General features: G+C 35.9%; 2 protein-coding genes, 1 long non-coding RNA gene and 1 pseudogene across 4 annotated transcripts; 2 read left to right on the top strand and 2 right to left on the bottom strand.

Annotated features, from left to right (window-relative positions):
• Window positions 1-4,294: 4,294 nt before the first annotated feature.
• Window positions 4,295-6,987, top strand: LOC106443075 (annotated as a pseudogene).
• An 831-nt stretch (window positions 6,988-7,818) lies between these two features.
• Window positions 7,819-10,188, top strand: LOC106430436 (regulation of nuclear pre-mRNA domain-containing protein 1A-like). Its single transcript, XM_013871229.3, has 7 exons — window positions 7,819-8,073; window positions 8,218-8,465; window positions 8,581-8,742; window positions 8,831-8,990; window positions 9,074-9,219; window positions 9,283-9,318; window positions 9,392-10,188. Exons 1-7 carry the CDS (start codon window positions 7,998-8,000, stop codon window positions 9,968-9,970), a joined length of 1,407 nt encoding a protein of 468 aa, XP_013726683.2. The 5' UTR covers window positions 7,819-7,997; the 3' UTR covers window positions 9,971-10,188.
• Window positions 10,189-10,199: 11 nt separating this feature from the next.
• LOC125596776 (short-chain dehydrogenase RED1-like) lies at window positions 10,200-12,260 on the bottom strand. The gene is made up of 3 exons (XM_048771831.1): window positions 11,791-12,260; window positions 10,768-10,927; window positions 10,200-10,633 (listed from the first exon to the last, which is right to left on the bottom strand). The coding sequence occupies exons 1-3, from the start codon at window positions 12,128-12,130 to the stop codon at window positions 10,291-10,293; spliced, it is 843 nt and encodes a 280-aa protein (XP_048627788.1). The 5' UTR covers window positions 12,131-12,260; the 3' UTR covers window positions 10,200-10,290.
• A 1,620-nt stretch (window positions 12,261-13,880) lies between these two features.
• On the bottom strand, window positions 13,881-18,482 carry LOC106383355. Of its 2 annotated transcripts, XR_007331233.1 has the most exons (7): window positions 17,731-18,482; window positions 15,850-17,660; window positions 15,661-15,756; window positions 15,356-15,384; window positions 14,898-15,268; window positions 14,082-14,820; window positions 13,897-13,996 (listed from the first exon to the last, which is right to left on the bottom strand). It is a non-coding gene; the product is annotated as an uncharacterized LOC106383355 (long non-coding RNA). The 2 variants fall into 2 exon arrangements; XR_007331232.1 differs by having other exon boundaries at window positions 13,881-13,996; window positions 15,850-18,482.
• Window positions 18,483-18,697: the final 215 nt, after the last annotated feature.

The following is an 18,697-nucleotide window of genomic DNA, read 5'->3' as shown; positions in this document are numbered from 1 at the left end:
TAATTTAAAGGTTATTAATGTTTTATTTGTTAATAAAATGTTATTATTTAAATTATTTTTAAAATTTTATTTTATTTATGAATCAAATCGGATATTTTTTAAAATTCTAAAACATTTGGATATCAGAGTCACTGGATATCTAGGTGGCTAAAGATCGAATCGACAAGAATGCTTCCAAATATCCAAATATTTGATATGTGTCCATCCCTATTTACGGATATAATTTTATTTTCTTTATATGAAAAATGACTAATATCAAGTTTTTTTAGTTAAATTAGTTTTAGTTTTATCTTTTATGTATTATTTGAACAAAAATGTCATTTAATATTAATTAACAATATCTTTATATATTTTTCAACTATTTTTATATACTTTTTACATAAACATGCATCTGCACCTTGATGTGAGCACCCGCAATGGAAATCCTTAAGGGGGAATCCTTAAAAAAAAAAATTAAATAATTAGTGGAACCCATCAAAAGTTTAAAATCCTTAAATAAGGACTCTTTCTTAGTGAATCCTTGCACTATTTGTGGGTCCCCACGACATGTGGCGATCCGCGATTGGTTGATATTATTATTTTTTAATCTAAAAAAGAAAAAAAATAATATTTAAAAATCAAAATACACTTTTTCTATGGATTCCTTTTGGGTAACACCATTGCGGGTGCTCTAAGTATTTTACATACATGTGCACCTTGATGTGAACATCTTATAAATAAATATTCACCACAACTGAAGTATCTAATTTTTTGAAAGTTGAAATATTTTTCTTAATGCGTCTTTCACTACCGACCAAATTGTAGTGAAATGATTTGTCTTAATATTTTTTTCTTAAACTATTATATGTTTAAAAACTATAATATGAAATTATTGGTTCGACATGAAGACTATCTAAAATTCATAATATGAAAAAGAAACAAATAATATTAATTTTTGGTTTTTACCGGAAAAAACCAAAAAATCAAACATTTAACCGAATAAACTAAAATAAATATTAATTTAAAATAATAGTTATATTTTAGGAGATTATTAAAAATAAAATAAAATAAAAACGTAAAACCTAACCAATATCCAGATTAAACAGATTTAATGTCTTTTTTATTAAAAATAACAAAACTAATAATCACATTCCGCGTAAGGCGCGGGTTATTACCTAGTAATATGAATATTTTGTATGTTTTCAGAAAACCTATATCCTGTTTCTTCTACATATGTTAGCTGTATCAATTTCTATTAAAATGAGGCATACATTTATTGCTAGAAGAGATAGTTTACTAAACAAAATTAAATAATCTCATTCTCATTAATCTGAAACATATGTGCAGTTTATTGGCCAAGGTTAACAGATGCATTGAATCAAAAGAAAACAAGCAATTAAATAAAGAGTAGATATCAACTACTTATACAAATATAAACGTTGCTACATTGTTACACATTTGAACAAAAAATTAATAACTATTTGAATTACATGATGATATCTATGAACTATCATGTGTATAATATCGTTTATAGTACGTCTACAACATCATTAATACTACTACGCTATCTAGAAATATATCAAATTTGAAAAATCTGACATTCTATAATAATGTTTTGACATATACTCATGTTGTATAACATTGAAATTGTATATTTAATTTATGTATTTTATTTTTAATATTTTATATGTGTTATCGTCCATTTTTTGAAGACTGATTGACACCTTTTATCATTTTTTTTCTGAATTTGAAGTTTGATACACTTTTAGCTACTGAAATGATGTTAAGTTATTATTAACAGTATACATAATATAGTTCATAGATGTTGTTATGTCATTTATACAGTGTGTGTAATTTTTAATACATTAGTTTTGTCGGAATGTGTGAACATATGGTAGAATGGCACTTTGTTTGTGTAGTTACAATCATTTTTCTTAAAAAATTTAACACTCATTTAAAGTATACCATTTCACAAATGTATCAAGACACAATTCACAAATGTATCAAGACACATTTGCATACTAAATACACATTTAATACTAAGTATATATAATATTAGTATTGAATCAAAAAGTACACTTAATGTAAACAATAATCATTTTAGTACTACATCCTATTTTTAACAGATCTGTAATAAATTATTTTCTTGCTTTCGAAGATGTCTTCAGAAAGGAACCTTTTTAGGAAGATTCATGTGTTCCGTCGCATTTAGATGGTTAATTGAAGGTTGCATATATCAATAACACAAAATGTTTAATTAATACTAGTATTAACCACTATTAAATAGCATAGGTTGAGAACATCTATGTTTACTAAATAGATGGATTAATTAATATTCAATTCGTTTCATAATAAGTGTTACTTATACGCATTTCACGCAGATTAATAAACTAACAAAATATACTAATCTACCCTTATTTATCATACAACTATTTAAATAAAAATGATTTAACTAAACATCTATTGGTTAAAAGGGCAAAAAAGTGATTTAATGTGAAAACTTGCATTGAAAATGTAAAATGATACTTATTTTAAAATAAAAAAAAAACTAAAATGACATTCTTTATGAAACAAATGGAATATATGTTTCAGGCTTGAAATATTTGAGTAGGAGAAGAAAAAAATCAATAAAGCTTTGAATTAATATATTCTGAATAAAGTGGCACCACCTTGGCTTTGATAGATTCATCATTAAACATCATAAGAAATTAGTACTCTTTGATTTTATACATTTATGGTATTAAGATTGTTAATTAATACAGTATACATACCAAGTCACAATACAGGTTTTATAAAGATTTATTATCAACAAATTATGCAACTTTCTAAAATATTTAACATTGTGTTTTGGTTAAACATATGGACTTTTTTGCGGGTCAAGTGGTTTATAAATTTTTAACAGTAATGTAATATTTTTTAAAAAAATCTTTATATATCAGCGACTGAATCACTAACTTCGTATGGAGCTGAATTATCGTATCTAACGGATGATGAGAGTTACTTAGCCACCAATAAATCGGATAGGACGTGTTGTACACTACCTGAAACTATATGTGATATGAGTTGTCTGAATATTGTTGTGCATCAAGCCAAACACCGCACGTGTGTTTTACTCAGAGACGGCCCTGAGCCCAAGCAGATGAAGCATGAGCTTCTGGCCGTCTTGATAATAACTAAAATATCGGCCACTTTTTTCACAAAATCTGTGTTAGTCTAGTGGTCTACATGGCTATAGTCTCACATTCCAGTCGTGAGTTTGAAACCCCTCTGCTTCATTTCAGCCATATTTTTTGTTTTGGCTTGTAGCCTTAAGATTTATAGGACCGGTTCTGGTTCTACTTCAGCCCATGTGGACTCTATTGAAACATAAACGTACAAAACCCTTCTCTGATCTCCTTTCTAGTAATAAGTCGGCAGATTCCTTCTCTTAACCTAAAAGAGAATAATGACATGAATAATAATTTAGTAATAAAGTAAAGGGAAAAAAGTATTGATACGTAACATATTAGTTCAATGTAATGTACGAGTGTACACGAAAGCCCACAAAGTTCTGATTCGTACTAGTGATCTATGATATCGAAATGTTTTATTTTCGCTGGTTACATAAGGGATAACGTAATTGCTAGTTAACCACTCGTTTTAAGATTTGTTTATTGCTAAGATTATGTTATTAGTTTAGGTATTAGTACTAATTGCCTTATTTGCCCTTCTGTATATATTTTAATCAAGTTCCTTCCTGGATTTTAGTTTACTTACTATATTCAACACATATACTAATCTTATGATTTACTAAAATTGGTTTTAATGTTAAACTGGATTATTAGTCTAGCACTTTGTGAGTGTTACAGAAAAAAAGTCTAGCACTTTGTGTTACAAAATTAAGAGCTAGATAAAAAGGCTCCATATAACATGAAGAGAAAAGGAAATGTATAGAAAGGTTTATGAGTTTTGACATCAGAGATAAAAGAGCTTAAACAACTACGCATTACTCAATCAACCTTCATAATGATGTCAACAGGAATAACATTTATCGATGCAAAGATTTTACATTTCCTTCGCGCCAAATGCTGTAAATCATGATAGAATGCATCAGGTAACTCTATATATTAATTTTATTATCTTAATACCATATTTTTGAGCTTGATTACTACTATTCACCAAGATATTTTTTTTTTTGTATGAAAAAAAGGTGTTTTCACCTTTTGCCGGGAACCCAAGCATTGTAAATAGTCCCTCCTACCGTGAGTTGAACCAAGTGGCGGAAGTTACAGCCGCAACCCCTTTACTACTAAGCCAACTCAACGTTGGTTTCACCAAGATATTTGATATTATGCTTTCACAACGATACGTAAAATAGAATCAGGTCGAGAAAAACTCGGACTTCTTTTTGTTAGGACGTCTCACATTTTCTTTCTAAATATTGACTAAACAACGCTTCTCTTACAAAATCAACAGGCGATAGCCATAGAAAAAAAAAAGTAAACGAAGAGCCAAAAAAAGAGGGAAAAATCAAGAATTGTCAGAGAGAAAAGAACAGAAGACAAACCCCCACCACCAAAATTCCATTGAAAAATTGACATCGATTTTTGAAGAGAAACCAAAATATCATTCTTCTTTTTTCTTTGTCTTAATCTTAACCTAGTTTGATCAAAAAGTTTGATGACAATGCCATTTTATGTAAAGTTATTGATTCAAGAAGAGAACACGCAACAACAAAAAGCTTCCTCCCTCTCCTCTCTTCTCATAACATTGATGTCCTTCTCTTCTTCATAATACCATATATTTCTATCTTCCTATATCAACCCTTTCCAGTGGTTTGATTTATTGTTCATCGACGTATTTTGTTCTATCTAGCGGCCTAAAAAATGGCAGAGAGTCAGGTGAAGAAAAGGTGGCGTTGTGGATTGTTGGGTCTTGTTGGTAGATGTGGCTTAAGGTCCAAGAGATCTACAGCTACAAATGGTAGTCATAAAAGCACAATGAGCAGCAGCAACGCCTCCACAGCCTGCACCCCTAATATTCAGTTCACTAAATCTCCAGGTATTGAATTAAACGCCAAGAAGCTTCAAGAACACAAAGTTTCACCTGAGCCGATCCAGTTACCGGATCAGACACAAAGACCTATTTCAAACCCCTCACCCAATCAAAACCCTAATAACCAACATTTAGACAATAACGGGAATCAACAAGAGAGTAACAATCTGGAGCCGGTCCAACAACAAGCGAGGAAGGTTCCAAAGGAAGCTATCGGTTTATCCGGTGAGCTAGAGAGTATGATCATAGACAACCAGAAAGCCAAAGGGATTAATGGCTCTATGGTTCGAGCATCTTCAGGCAATGTGATGTTGTTTGGCAATCTTGGGAACTTGAAGCAGCCTGGCACAGCAGCGGTTGGGAACCAAACCAATGTTCAAAACAAAGAAGAAAGACAAACATCATCAGTTGCACCAACATCGGTTTCAGATAACCAAGAACAGTCAGGAACTTTGTGTAGGGAGGTATCCACACGAATGGATCCAGAAACGTTAAAGACAATGGGAAACGAAGATTACAAGAACGGGAACTATGTAGAGGCCTTAGCATTGTATGATGCTGCTATAGCCATCGATCCAAAGAAGGCTGCGTATCGTAGCAACAAAAGCGCTGCATTAGCAGCATTGGGGAGGATCCTTGAAGCAGTGTTTGAATGTAAAGAAGCAATACGATTGGAGCCTCATTACCATAAAGCTCAACATCGGTTGGCTTACTTGTACCTCAGGTAATTAATCTCACCAAAAACCTACCTTGTTACTCAAGTTATCTCTTTATTATTATTTTTTTATTAATCTATTTATCATAATAAACTTGAAATTAAACCATTAGGTTAGGAGAGGTGGAGAACTCGATATATCATTTCAAGCATTCGGGTCCCGAAGCAGATCAAGAAGACGTTTTAAAGGCCAAGACGGTACAGACACTTCTCAACAAATGCACTGAAGCCAAAAGATTGCGTGATTGGAACACTCTTATCAAAGAAACGGAAAACACCATAGGTTCAGGAGCTGATGCAGCTCCTCATGTATATGCATTGCAAGCAGAAGCTTTTCTAAAGAGCTTAAGACATCAAGAGGCTGATGATGCTATGTCTAGATGTCCGGTTTTGGATGTGGAAATGAGCACAAAATATTACGGACCATCAGTTCCGCTGGTTTCTTGGTCGTATGGGCTCAGGTTCATATGTCTTCCGGAAGGTTTGTTCTGTCCGAGTTTCTATACCATGTTGAGATGATTTGATATGGTTTAACCGGTTGTCTAACCAGATTTGGAGAAGCGGTTGAGGCGATTCAACGAGCGAACAAGCTTGATGGGAATAACAGGGAAGTAAGCATGGTTCTCCGGCGTGCGCAGGCGGTTATGGCTGCGCGGTCTAAAGGCAACGATTACTTCAAAGCTGGACGGTTTCAAGAAGCTAGCGCAGCTTATGGTGAAGGGTTAGACCATGACTCGAGAAACTCAGTTTTGTTATGTAACCGAGCAGCATGTCTGTCCAAAATGAGCAAGTTCGATAGAGCGGTCGAGGATTGCACTGCAGCACTCACCGTCCGTCCTGCGTACACCAAGGCTCGACTGAGAAGAGCTGATTGTAACGCTAAGGTAGTGTGGGTTAATGTGTTGAAATGAAGTTTTGTGTTAGTAGCATAAACATTAATATGAAGTTAATGTTCTAAAAACCGTTAGATAGTAATTAAACATTTTATAAGAGGCTTGTTATTTCGTTTATGACTAATTAGCCGTAGTCTAAACTGATTTTTAGAATACTATACAACCTTAATGTTTTTTTTTGGTGGTTGCAGCTTGGGAATTGGGAATCGGCGATTAGAGACTACGAGATACTGAGTAAAGAGACACCGGAAGACGAGGAAGTGATCAGAGGATTGTCGGAGGCTCAAGAGCAGCTTGTGAAATGCCAAGGCCACCGTGAAATGGATCAGGAAGTCACTGAGTGAGGAGAGTCTTGTTTTTTTTTGGCAGTGAACTTTTAACTTCTAATCCGTGTAAATACAAACGTTTGAGTACTAGTAACAATATAGAACAAAGATTTTAAACTCGTACTTGAATATATCTACTCCCATATGATTATTATTTTATTTTATTTTCTCTATTTTGCATTTGCTTATTATCTAGTATATTTCTACAAACTTAGCCGATCGACATGAACATGGAGATGAAGATGATAATAGAAATGATATGGATTGGATACCCATGCACGACTTTATCTAAGTATAATACCAAGTAGTATGTTTCTTTTATATTTAACAAAATTTTATACTATGATATTATAACTAAAAGCACAAGAATTAGGACAATTATATGTTTTCTAAATATATCACTAAAAAAATGGACAATTCTCTCAAGTAGCAATTTTTAAGTTTTTGTCAAAAAATAACTACAAGAAAGAAAATGACTAAAATAGCCGTTTTTATTTTAAAAATTTTAATATTATTTTATTTTAAAATTTGAAATCATATCTCCAAAACTCCACCCTTTAACTCTAAATTTTAAGTCTAGATTAGTTAACCCTAAGATAAAAATATATTTATAAAAAAGAGCTATCCTAGGGTATTTCTCTATAAAAATTATAAAAAAAAATTAATCAAACATAAAAAACTATATAACTTATAATTGGTTAGATAGTTTCCTTAAAATCACATAGAAAATGTTTAAACATCGTACATTTTGAAACAAACAAAAAAATCTCATTCTTACATATAAAATGGAAGGAATATATTTTAATATTTTATCAAAAAAGAAAACAATTTTTAGGTCAAACAAAATAAAAATCCCATCTCGCATCTGACCAAAAGAAAAAAAAAAAACAAAACCAAACTGTCCTCTCTTCTTCTCTTCGATCCACAACGTTGTCGTTTTAGGCATTCCCAATCTTGCTTCCGCCTTCGGTCACACTGTTCTAGGGTTTCTCCGTCCTCGCTCCTCCCCCACAATCTTTCCAGCTCTACCCAAATCCGTCGTCTGGTGAAATGAGCACTGTATTCAGCGAAGAGATCCTCATCGATAAGCTCGCCAAGCTCAACAGCACTCAACAGTCCATCGAAAGTATCCTCCTTTCTTTTTTTCCCAATCATTTTAAAAGCTTCAATTTTTAATTTATTTTGCATATAAAGTTTAAACCTTTTTGCTTAGATCTTGTGATTAATTTTTTTTGCTAATTCTCTGAACTCTTTCTTTTGGGGGGTAAAGCTCTGTCGCATTGGTGTATATTCAACCGGGTGAAAGCTGAGCTGATAGTGACGACATGGGAGAAACAGTTTCACAGTACGGAGATGGCTCAGAAAGTGCCTCTTTTGTATTTGGCTAATGATATTCTTCAGAACAGTAAGCGTCAGGGGAATGAGTTCGTGCAAGAGTTTTGGAATGTTCTTCCTAAGGCTGTTAAAGATATTGTCTCTCAGGGTGATGATCGTGGCAAAGGCGTCGTCTCGCGTTTGGTAAGACTCTCTCTCTTTACCTTAATGATTGATGTTTGGATGAATTTAGTTTTAGGTTCTTGAGAATGGTCTTCTGCTAATTGAGATACTCTGTTGATATGATGTTGTATTGTAGGTGAAGATATGGGAAGATAGAAGAGTGTTTGGATCACGTTCGAAGAATCTTAGAGATGTGATGCTTGGAGAAGATTGTCCTCTGCCCCTTGATGTCAGCAAAAAGAGGCCTCGAGGATCTAAATCCTCAAAGAGGGACAGGGATTCAAAATCCTCCAGAACGGTAAATCACTACTAAACACCATGGTTCAAACACTAAACATCAGTCAAATCTCACTAAAGTTGTTTTTTTTGTTTGCTTTGATAAGCAGAAACTATCAAGTGGAGGAGGTGTGGCTGAGAAGATAGCATCAGCTTATCACTTGGTTGTTGCGGAAAACTCGAATGAAGAAGCTGAGATGAGTAAATGCAAGTCTGCAGTTAAACGAATCAGGAAGATGGAGAAAGATGTTGAAGAAGCCTGCTCTACTGGTAACAATCTGCTTTTTACTTTTTACCAGCCCACTCTTTATCTCTAAATTCAGTGAGTTCATATGTTTATAATCTCTCACCAGCCAAAGACAACCCAAAGAGAGAATCACTGGCTAAAGAATTGGAAGAGGAAGAATACCTTTTGAGACAATGCATTGAGAAGCTTAAATCTGTTCAAGGGAGTAGGACTTCCCTTGTCAACCAGCTTAAAGACGCACTACGCGAACAGGTACTATTGATTTTTCACACTCTCTTGTGAGCTATCTTTCATTCTTTTGCTTGTTTGTGTCAGGAATCTGAACTGGAGAATCTTGAAGCTCAGATTCAGGTATGTGTGTTTGAATCCCCCACTGCATCTAAGCTTTAATTAAAAGCTCATGAACCATTTTTATTATTGTTAGGTGGCACAAGAACAAACAGAAGAAGCTCAAAACATGCAGAAACGCCTCAAGGATGAGGATTATGCACCAAAACCAACAACCGTTGCTCCAGGATCAGTCTCAACTGACAACAACGGCCAATCATCAAAAATGACGCCTGCTTCTATAGCTGCGATGCTCACAGCATCCACCTCGTCCCATATGATCATGCAATCTGTTCTCTCCTCATTCGCAGCTGAAGCAACAAAAACCTCCGGTCTATCCAAATCAGAGAGCACAGTTCCGGTTTCTTACAACAACTCCCAGAACCAGACACCCGCCACACAAGGTCAAGGTCAAGGTCAGTACCATGTGATCCCTAATCCAGCACCACCACAACCACAACCACAGTTCATGAATCCACCGGTAATGAACAATCCTTACGGCTTTGGTAACATTCCATTAATGCCACCTGGACTTCCGCCGCCTCCACCGCCACCGCATATGATAGGTAATCAACAGCCTCAGTCCAACTCAGCTCAACAACAACAACAACCTCCTCAACAAGGTACTTTTCAGCCATCTGGGATAATGTATTATGGAGCTCCACACCACTCTTAAAAAACTAGAATGCTGTTAGTGATATAGCTTTTTAGAATAGTTCTGAGTCTTCTGACCCTTTATAATGTGGTTTGCTGATACATTTGTTGGGTCGAGTCAAAGTAGAGAAATATTGTTCCTCTTGAGTGTAGAATCGTTTACCTTGTTCTGTATCACAAAGCTTTTACGACAATGTAATCATTCCTGCTGTTAAGTCTCCCACTATCTTCCTACTTAAACTACTCAAGCATGAGGACATAAGATTACATTATCAAGTCTGAATAATCTTTTACATTTCGTTATCGTAAGAGAGAAAGAGAGACTTTAAAACCGGAAGCTGTCTAGTCCTTTTTCATTAAAGCCTTCTTCTGGACAAAATCTTTGAACCAGAGGGGCATATGGTACATGATTGCCATGAGAGTTGAGTATCTGCCGGAAGAGAACCAAGCAGGTGGGTTCTTCTTTAGCACTGCAGCTACGGTGTCTTTAGCGAATGTTTCTGCAGGAGTTGGCTTCATCCTCTGTGATATAAAGGCCCTCTCTCTGATAGCTTCTTCGTAAGGCTTGAATAGTTTCAGCTCTGGCATCTTGTTGAAGGTTGCTACAGCTGAGTTTGCTATGTTCGTTCGTATTCCTCCTGGCACAACATTGATTACATCAATGCCAAAGGGGCCGAGCTCCAACCTGCGTTTAGCAGGAACCATTACATACAATTGAAAAAAACAAGACCACCAGGTTCCGGATAACTTGAACAACTACACAGTACTTATGAACATCAAGATATACAACATGCTGATGATAAACGCTGAAACCGGAACCTGAGTGTGTCGGTAAGAGCATGGATAGCAGCTTTGGTAGCTGTATAGACACCTGCCCATGGACCTGGTGCCATAACAGTGATACTCCCAACGTTGACAATCTTTCCCTTCTTCTTAGACACCATGTGAGGTACAACTGCTTGAGTCATCCTCATGGAACCTGCATTACCATAAAGTTCAAGTCTTTAAATGTTTCTCCTAACTTACTAAAACAATGAGACACAATAAGCCAACTCGAACCACTAAAACAGAAACCCACAACATGAGCAAGTGTGCGGGTTCCATGACTTACACATCCTAGTGATTCACTATCAAGCACTAGAAACTCTCAATGGAAATGAACTTACTAACACAAGGAAAGAGAAATTAACAACAAGAGAAAGTGTTCCGAGTTCTATATAGCATACGTTTATACTAGGCCTGGATAAAAAAAACCGGAACCGAAAACCGAACGGAATTCGAATATATTAAAATATTAATTATGTATCCATATAACTTAATTAATTAAATATATATATATATATATATATAATTTAAAAATCTATTAAAAGTATCTAAAAATATTTGAAGAAATCTAAACTATTATAAAGTATCTGAATTAACCGAAAATATCTAGACAATTTTACTTTTATCTGAAATATTCAAAGTAATCCAAAATATCCGAGATTTTTATTTGAATTATTATTCGATATTTTATCCAAAATAAACGATATTCTATTTGAATTACCCGAACTATCCGAAATAACCGAACCCGAACCAAATGAAAACCAATTTTTTCTGGTATTTTAGGTTTTTAGTTTAACTATCCGGATCAAACCGAACCCAAAACTATATGAACAGAACCCGAACCAAAATAGGTCAGTCAGGTAGTAAATGTATCTTAGGATCGAGCCCGAATTATCCGAACTGATACCCGAAATGCCTCCGAAATGCCGATGCCTAGTTTATACATTGTAAATTTATAATGATTCACAAACAAGCACTAGAAACTCTAATTGGGTAACCAAATCAAATCTTTAATACCGAAAACATTGGTGTTGAATGTATTCTCCACGGCGGACATTGGGATCTCCGCAAGAGGTCCAACGCACTGAACGCCTGCGTTGTTGACAAGAACGTCGATCTGTCCGAACTTATCGATAACGTTCGACATGACTTTGCTCACGCTCTGCTCCGATTGCACATCGAGCTCCTGCACGAACAACCTCGGATCCTGCTCCAGATCCGTCATCGTACTCCGCGAACGGCTCGTCGCCACCACTCGACATCCCTTATCTGAGAACTCACGTGCCAGCGCGTGGCCGATTCCTCCTTGCGAGCATCCCGTTATCAGAACCACCGGGCTCTCGTCGCCGTTTTCCATTTTTTTAGCGCCTTCCAGATAATTTCAGATAGACCAGTTTTGATTTTCTCTATATAATAACATTATTTTTTTAGTGGAATGTGGATGTACTTTGTAGGAGACGGTTATTTCTTGTCAGAAATTTAGGTAATGTCTTTTCGACCAACAAAATAAATTTAGGCAATGTAAATTATTTGCACAGAGGCTGTTTAAAGGGTTTCAAAAAAAAGGCAATGTAAATTATTTTTTTTTCTTTTTTTTTGTCAACAAATTATTTTTATTTCTAGTTTCGGGATACACGTGAAATACATTTTTTGATCTCTTACGTGCCTTGTTGAACTTTTATAATTTTATGGTTTTCTTCTTATTTAAAATGATAATATTTATATTTATTGTGGAAGGTGGATGTAGAGATGGCATTTGGTACCACCCGCCCCGCATTGGCCCGCCCCGCTGCGGTCTCTCTCTCCGGCGGTTCTTTGCGGGTAAGCCCGCCGTGACCCGCGGTACTTAAACCTCTGCCCAAACCCGCCCCGCTTACTACATAGGACATTGCGGGCTGGCCCGCGGGTATGCAAAACATGATGTTTCATTGGGGTGAGCTTGAGAAGATGTTGTTGTTGTTGTTGTTGCACGGTGCAACTTGCTTCGGACGAGAAGATGGAGAGTTCCAGTGGAAGCTCGAGGAAGGAGAGAAGCTCCAGTGGTGGTGGAAAGAAGATGGAGAGAAGCTCTGATGGTGGTCTTAGTCGAGGAGAAGAAGAATCGGTTGGTGGTGCTGCTCCTCTGGTGCTCGTTGGTGGAGTCGTGCTGTAGAGAACCCTGATCGCCATTTTCGTCTCTTGACTCTTTTTTTTCAGGTGTAAAGACAGCAAATGAGGAAGTGGTCGCGGGTTATGTCGACCCCGCAAGACCCGCTGAGCCTAGACCGCAAAAGCCCAAACCCGCATGACACTTACCCGCGAGACCCGCTTTTAAATGGGCTTCGATTACCCTTACCCAAATCCGCCCCGCATGGGTCTTGTACGGGCCAGGCCCGCGGGCTGCGGTCAAAATGCCATCTCTAGGTGGATGTAGTTGTATACGATTAATTCTTGTCTTGTCAGAATATTTTCTTATTTTGGGATACATGTGAATTTTTTTGATTACCTCCTCTTTTACGTGCCTTGTTGTACTTTTAGTGTTTTTTCTTAGGGTATCTTCTGATTTATGGATAGAGAATATCAAATTTCCTAAACATTATATTGTTAAGCCCATTAGCTTAATATTTATTGGCCTTATAAAATTGCTTAACCAAGGCCCCTTAAAAATCACTCTAATAAGTGTTTTAAACCCTTTAACTTTACTTCAAGCAAGCTCTTTGATTTTGGTTTACTTCACTTCGAATCCTTAATAATGGTGATCAAGGGAATGAGAAGGAACATTCAATTCCTTATGGTTCTCATAAAAATACATCATTTATAAGAAATTAATATTCTTTTCAATTCATTATCACTAGGGGCAGAGCCCCCGCGCAAGCGCGGAGCCGTGAACACTATTTTAATTCATAAGATAATCAATTCTCAAATCTCTCTTGGTGTCTTTTCACTACTTGATGATCTTACTACCGATTAACAGATTTTCTGGTTTGATATCTCTGTGTATCACATGCTTGCCATGAAAATAGATGAGAGCCCTCGCCAATGATGCAACATACTATCAAAGTAAACATATAAAGATCTCAGTTTTTTCTTAAGTAACAAAAGAATTGATTAAAACATATAACAGCAGAAGGAAAAGGAATGCACCAACAGTTGCAGCTCGTCTTTCGCTGAAGTACTTGCATTTCTGAAGCTCCTTGTAAAGCTCGCCTCTAGCAGCATACTCAAGTATCAAATAAACCCTTTTCTGCAACAAAAGCCAACAAAGTGTGTTATACTAAAAAAAGGTGGATCATGTCAACAAAAAGAGCAAAGAAGCGGTTAAGTTTTACCGGATCATAGAAGTTACCATAGAGCCGGAGTATATTGGGGTTACGAAGATGTGACTGAATCTCAACTTCTCTTCTTAACTGATGCTCAATTTGAGATTGTTGAAGCTGAGTCTTGAACAGAACCTTCAGGGAGACAATGTGGTTGCTCTCTTTCACAGTTGCATACAATGTGTGAGAATTTGAGGAAAAAAAACAATGTAAAGATCTAAAACAAATGTTATGTGTGAATGGATACTAACCCGCTTCTCTCGAGCAAGATAAGCGTGACCAAACTTGCCTTTTCAAAGAGGCTTTCCAATGTCAAAATCATTCAGATTCCATCTCTTTTGCGCAACTGCAGAGACATTTGAAGCCTCCTGATGAAAACAAAATCCAACAAAACATAATGAGACAAAAAAAACAATGGATTCATAAATCTAAACACACCTCACCTACAGGATAAGTAAATAAAGAAACAAAAATATTAAAGCTAGTCTCACGTTAATAGCCTTACAAAATTTTAGTCATGAAGATTAGAACAGTTAAAAGACTTGCCTGGTGACTCCAAGGCCCACATTGTGAAGGAAAATGGTGGCGCCATTCATGTTGTTGTGACCGTGGACAGCATCAATCCCATAGATCATGGGGATCCCAAGGCGGGTGGAAAGAGCAGCCTTCTGAATCTCGTTGACCATGTTCACCCAAGCTTCAGGTGTGGCCTTTGGTGATGGCACACTTCCTCCACCGCTCAACACACTCCCTACACATACATTAAAGATCATAAGTTAGACAATAGATGGAATACTTTAAAAAAAGTTCCAAAGATTGTTTTCATACCAATGAAGTAGTTCTTCATGACATCAGTTGTGGCGCCGCTGCGTTCGATCTGAACCATCTGAGAAATCTTCTCTTGGAGGGAACAATAATTCAGACACATCTCAAGATTTCTGGTTGTGGGAATCTTTAGTTAGCTAGTATACTTTTTACTCGGTAAAGCCTACTTTTTTCCTTCATATTGATGAATACATCAAAACAGAACCAGAAATAAAATGTATGTTGAGAAGAACGTGAAACAGATGACACAATGTGGCAGATGCACTTACATTGTACTTCTGATAACCTGAATCACCTAGCCCAAACACTGCAAAGCGAACTCGTTGCAACCAAGAGTTTCCCAAGTTTCTTTGAAGAAGAAACCTCCAAAATTCCTTCAGTGATTTAAAAAAAAAAGACAAGGAACAAACAATAAGGTACACAAAAAACTGCATTATTGGTAGTGAAAATTGACAACGAACCTTAAAAGAATCTGGAGAGTCTCCTTGCCCTGTAGTGGATACAACAAAAATAATAGCGTTCTTTGGAGAAAAGAATATGGCAACTTTTTGAATAAGAATTAAGTTATAAAAGAAAATACTTTTATATGTTTACTCGAAATTCAATCAATAGAACTGCTCAAATCTAAGAGCTTATTACAACAATCATCGGTTGTAATTGATCAAACAGAGGAATTGTCACGGTTTCCTTGGTATTAAAATCTGAAGCAAACAATCTTCAGAACAGAGTAAGAAATCAAATTGATTCACAACAACATCTCACATACCGAGTCGAATTCGTCGTTGGAGACGATAGACGCAGGACAGCCTCGGCGTTCAGCTTCACGGCTAATACCCTCTGCAGCATCAAGAGCGTTTCCGGTCTGAGAAGCATATAGTGAACATTTCTTCAATCACCGGAACAGGATTGAAAAATCTGAACGGCCCAAAGAGAGATAAAGGTAGAAGAAATTGACCTTTGAGATGAACAGAGAGTGGGGGAGGGTGATAGATATGGAGTTGGAACGATGAGATGATGAAAAGGGAAGACGTGAAAGAAGCTCGCTTTAGGGTCAATTATCTGATGAAAAATCTAGTAGATTTAATATAAAACTGCTTCCTTTTTCTGGGCTTCAGAAGCTTTTTCACGAAGAAGAAGAAGGGGTCGGGCTCTGCCCTTAACGTTTTCTCTCTGCCTTTCGCTTTGAGATAATTGCTTTTTGCGAAAAATTAAGAGAAACCCGTTGAATGATAGGGGAGGCTAAAAGTTGGAGAAGCATCCACTGTCCCTGGAGTCAAAGATTAACGGAGAAGGAGAAGTGGAAGAGGCAAAGCACGGTAACAATGAATCCCTAAAAAAAAATTTGAAGCCCATTATGGTTACAGATCGCAGCTCACCCGACAAAAGGAAGAAAAAATAAAAAGAAAACTAAAGGTGGGACCCACAAAGTGCACACGTGGACACCTTAAGGAGCCTTGAAGGTGTAATAGAAAAAAAATTAAAAGGAAGCCAGGGGGATTCAAACCCGTACACTCAAGCTTTACTATGAGCAGGTTATACCACTGGGCCAAGTAGACTTTAGTTGTTATAGCCAGGGCGACGTAAGTCTTATACGAAAATAAATTTGGCCCCTTTAAAAAGTGCTGACGTGTCACCTCAGGAGGAGAGAAACTCCCTCATTATATTATAGACTAGGGCCGGCGTCCGCGCTGCGCGCGGATTACATGTTTAATAAAAATCAGGTGAATTAAAATTGTGTGTTTTTTGGTTTCTGAAAGGATAAGTTAAGTTTTGTTTTTTTATACAGGGGAGAAGTTCGAAACGGTGATCATTTTTTTTTAAAAAACAACTGTAAGTATGAATAATAAATAGTTTTGAGGAATTCGATATTTGAATGAGAAAATAATCTTTGTGTGTGACAATTTAATTGACGTAGGAAGTGGTAACGTAAATGTTTTAAAAGTTGACTGGTGGTGTTTGCTATGAGGCTTAAGATAGCAGTTTATTCCTCTTTTGGAAGCGTTGAATGATATCAATTTCGTTGTTAAAGTAGAAGCGCGTTCCAGGTGTTGCTGTGAGTGATAGTTTTTCTGAAAAAGGCAAATATTTGTTAGCATTTAGTTTTTTGTAAAGTTTATGTTTAGTTTATTACCTTCATGTATCCGTGGAATGATACTTGTGATGATTACGACTTGTTTTTTCCTTGTTGATATGCGATTTAACTCCCTGAAATTAGATGCCTCCTTGTCCCATAAAGTTAGACGTACCAATTTCGATCTACAAATAATTATTGTATTAGATTTTGTTTAGTTGTAAACCAATTATTACTTAATAAAAAGTTTGTACCTGTCTAAACGTAATCCAATGATGATTTTTGAATCTGTGTAGTGGTTATATAAATCACTTCCTTGGATGAGGCAAATGCGGCCAACAACATCTGTAGGAATAATTTGGTTGTTTGGAAAAAAATTAGGATTTATTTTTGTGTGAGAGAGTTTTTGTTTTTTTTTTACCTGGTAGGAAGTTGGTTTCACTTGCTAAGCTGATCAACTGGGTGTAGCGTTGTGGCCGGAATATGTATGAAGGAATCGGTGCAATGTTTTCTTGAATCAGTGTAATAGTTGTTGTTTCTTTGATATTGATTATGTATGGTTGATCGGTAAGCCTGTAACGTTGGTTATTGGGGAGGAGATTAAAATATCTAATGTGATAAATTTTCCCTTCTTCGAAGCGTTGGTACATTGTGTCAGACGTAGAAATAGGTACCTTCCCCTCTATTTTTTGTTCCTGTTTAGTGGTTAGAAGCAATCATTTGAAATATAGTTGGAATAATTAAAAATATGAATTTTAGACAAACCTGGATGTCAAGACATATGAAAGTTGTCCCTAGGAAAGCATCTTTATTTTTGTGATTTGTGATGGGCCAGACCCTAAGGATCCTAACGATTATTGGATGAGGTTCGAGAGTGTTGTCCTAATTGCTTTGATCTTGTGGTGCATGTGCTACATAGATAAGAATGAGAATTAGTATTTTTTTGGCAATTTTGTTTAAATTTTTTTTTTGAAGTGAACATAGTTAGGGTGTGTTTTTTTTAAGTATTGTCATGGTTTTTTTTAAAGTTTAAGTAGGCCGGGCCATAATTATAGGTGGTAGTAGTAAATTTGTTGGGTGGGTTTGATAGTAGAATTTAGTTTTTTATAGAAATTTACAGGGACTGTGTGTGAAATGAGGGGGTTTTGTTATCTTGGGCGTACTATTTTAAGATCAAAGGGAACTTAGGCGGTTTGCACATTGTTATAGAAAACAGTTGAAATAAAAAATTGTCTGAAATAATAGAAAATGCAAAAGAAAATAGTTTGACAGTTGAAATAAGTAATGGGATGGGCTGGAAAATTTTTTAATCTGGCCCAACAGCAAAGAGACGGAGACAGCAATTTCGTGAGCGAAACCGGTTAACGGGCTGGGCTGCAATTACGATTTGTTGGTCTGGGTTATCAGTGACGTGGCAGAATGAATGGCTGAGAATATTTTGCCTATGTGGCATCCTTTATAACATCCAAAATTAGTAGCTTTTATATAGTGGGATTCTTTTTTTTCTGTAGAAAATAACAAAGTAAAATTATTTTTCATTATTTTTGAAGAGTAACAATCAATTTTTTATTTTTTTTTTCATTTCTTTTTTATTTGTTCCTAGTATTCCTCGAAAGTGTTTTAAGTCAATGCTATGGAAATGTAAGCTGCCTCAAGTTTGACGGCGTTTTATTGGATCATTCACTTATATGCATTGTGAATACTCTTTAATACAGTTTATGTTTAAATCAGA

This window comes from Brassica napus, unplaced genomic scaffold, assembly GCF_020379485.1.
Source record: "Brassica napus cultivar Da-Ae unplaced genomic scaffold, Da-Ae ScsIHWf_128;HRSCAF=227, whole genome shotgun sequence".
Taxonomy (NCBI): domain Eukaryota; kingdom Viridiplantae; phylum Streptophyta; class Magnoliopsida; order Brassicales; family Brassicaceae; genus Brassica; species Brassica napus.
Note: the sequence above shows the minus strand (reverse complement) of the source record. Positions and strands in the feature narration are given on the sequence as shown.

Bases quoted from the DNA above. Each gene is read 5' to 3' on its own strand.
- LOC106430436 (XM_013871229.3), top strand. From the start codon at position 7,998: ATGAGCACTGTATTCAGCGAAGAGATCCTCATCGATAAGCTCGCCAAG. The intron at 8,074-8,217 runs GTATCCTCCTTT...TGGGGGGTAAAG, and splicing joins CACTCAACAGTCCATCGAAA to CTCTGTCGCATTGGTGTATA. The intron at 9,319-9,391 runs GTATGTGTGTTT...TATTATTGTTAG, and splicing joins ATCTTGAAGCTCAGATTCAG to GTGGCACAAGAACAAACAGA.
- LOC125596776 (XM_048771831.1), bottom strand. From the start codon at position 12,130: ATGGAAAACGGCGACGAGAGCCCGGTGGTTCTGATAACGGGATGCTCG. The intron at 10,928-11,790 runs GTATTAAAGATT...ATGGTAATGCAG, and splicing joins ATTCAACACCAATGTTTTCG to GTTCCATGAGGATGACTCAA. The intron at 10,634-10,767 runs GTTCCGGTTTCA...TGCTAAACGCAG, and splicing joins GCTCTTACCGACACACTCAG to GTTGGAGCTCGGCCCCTTTG.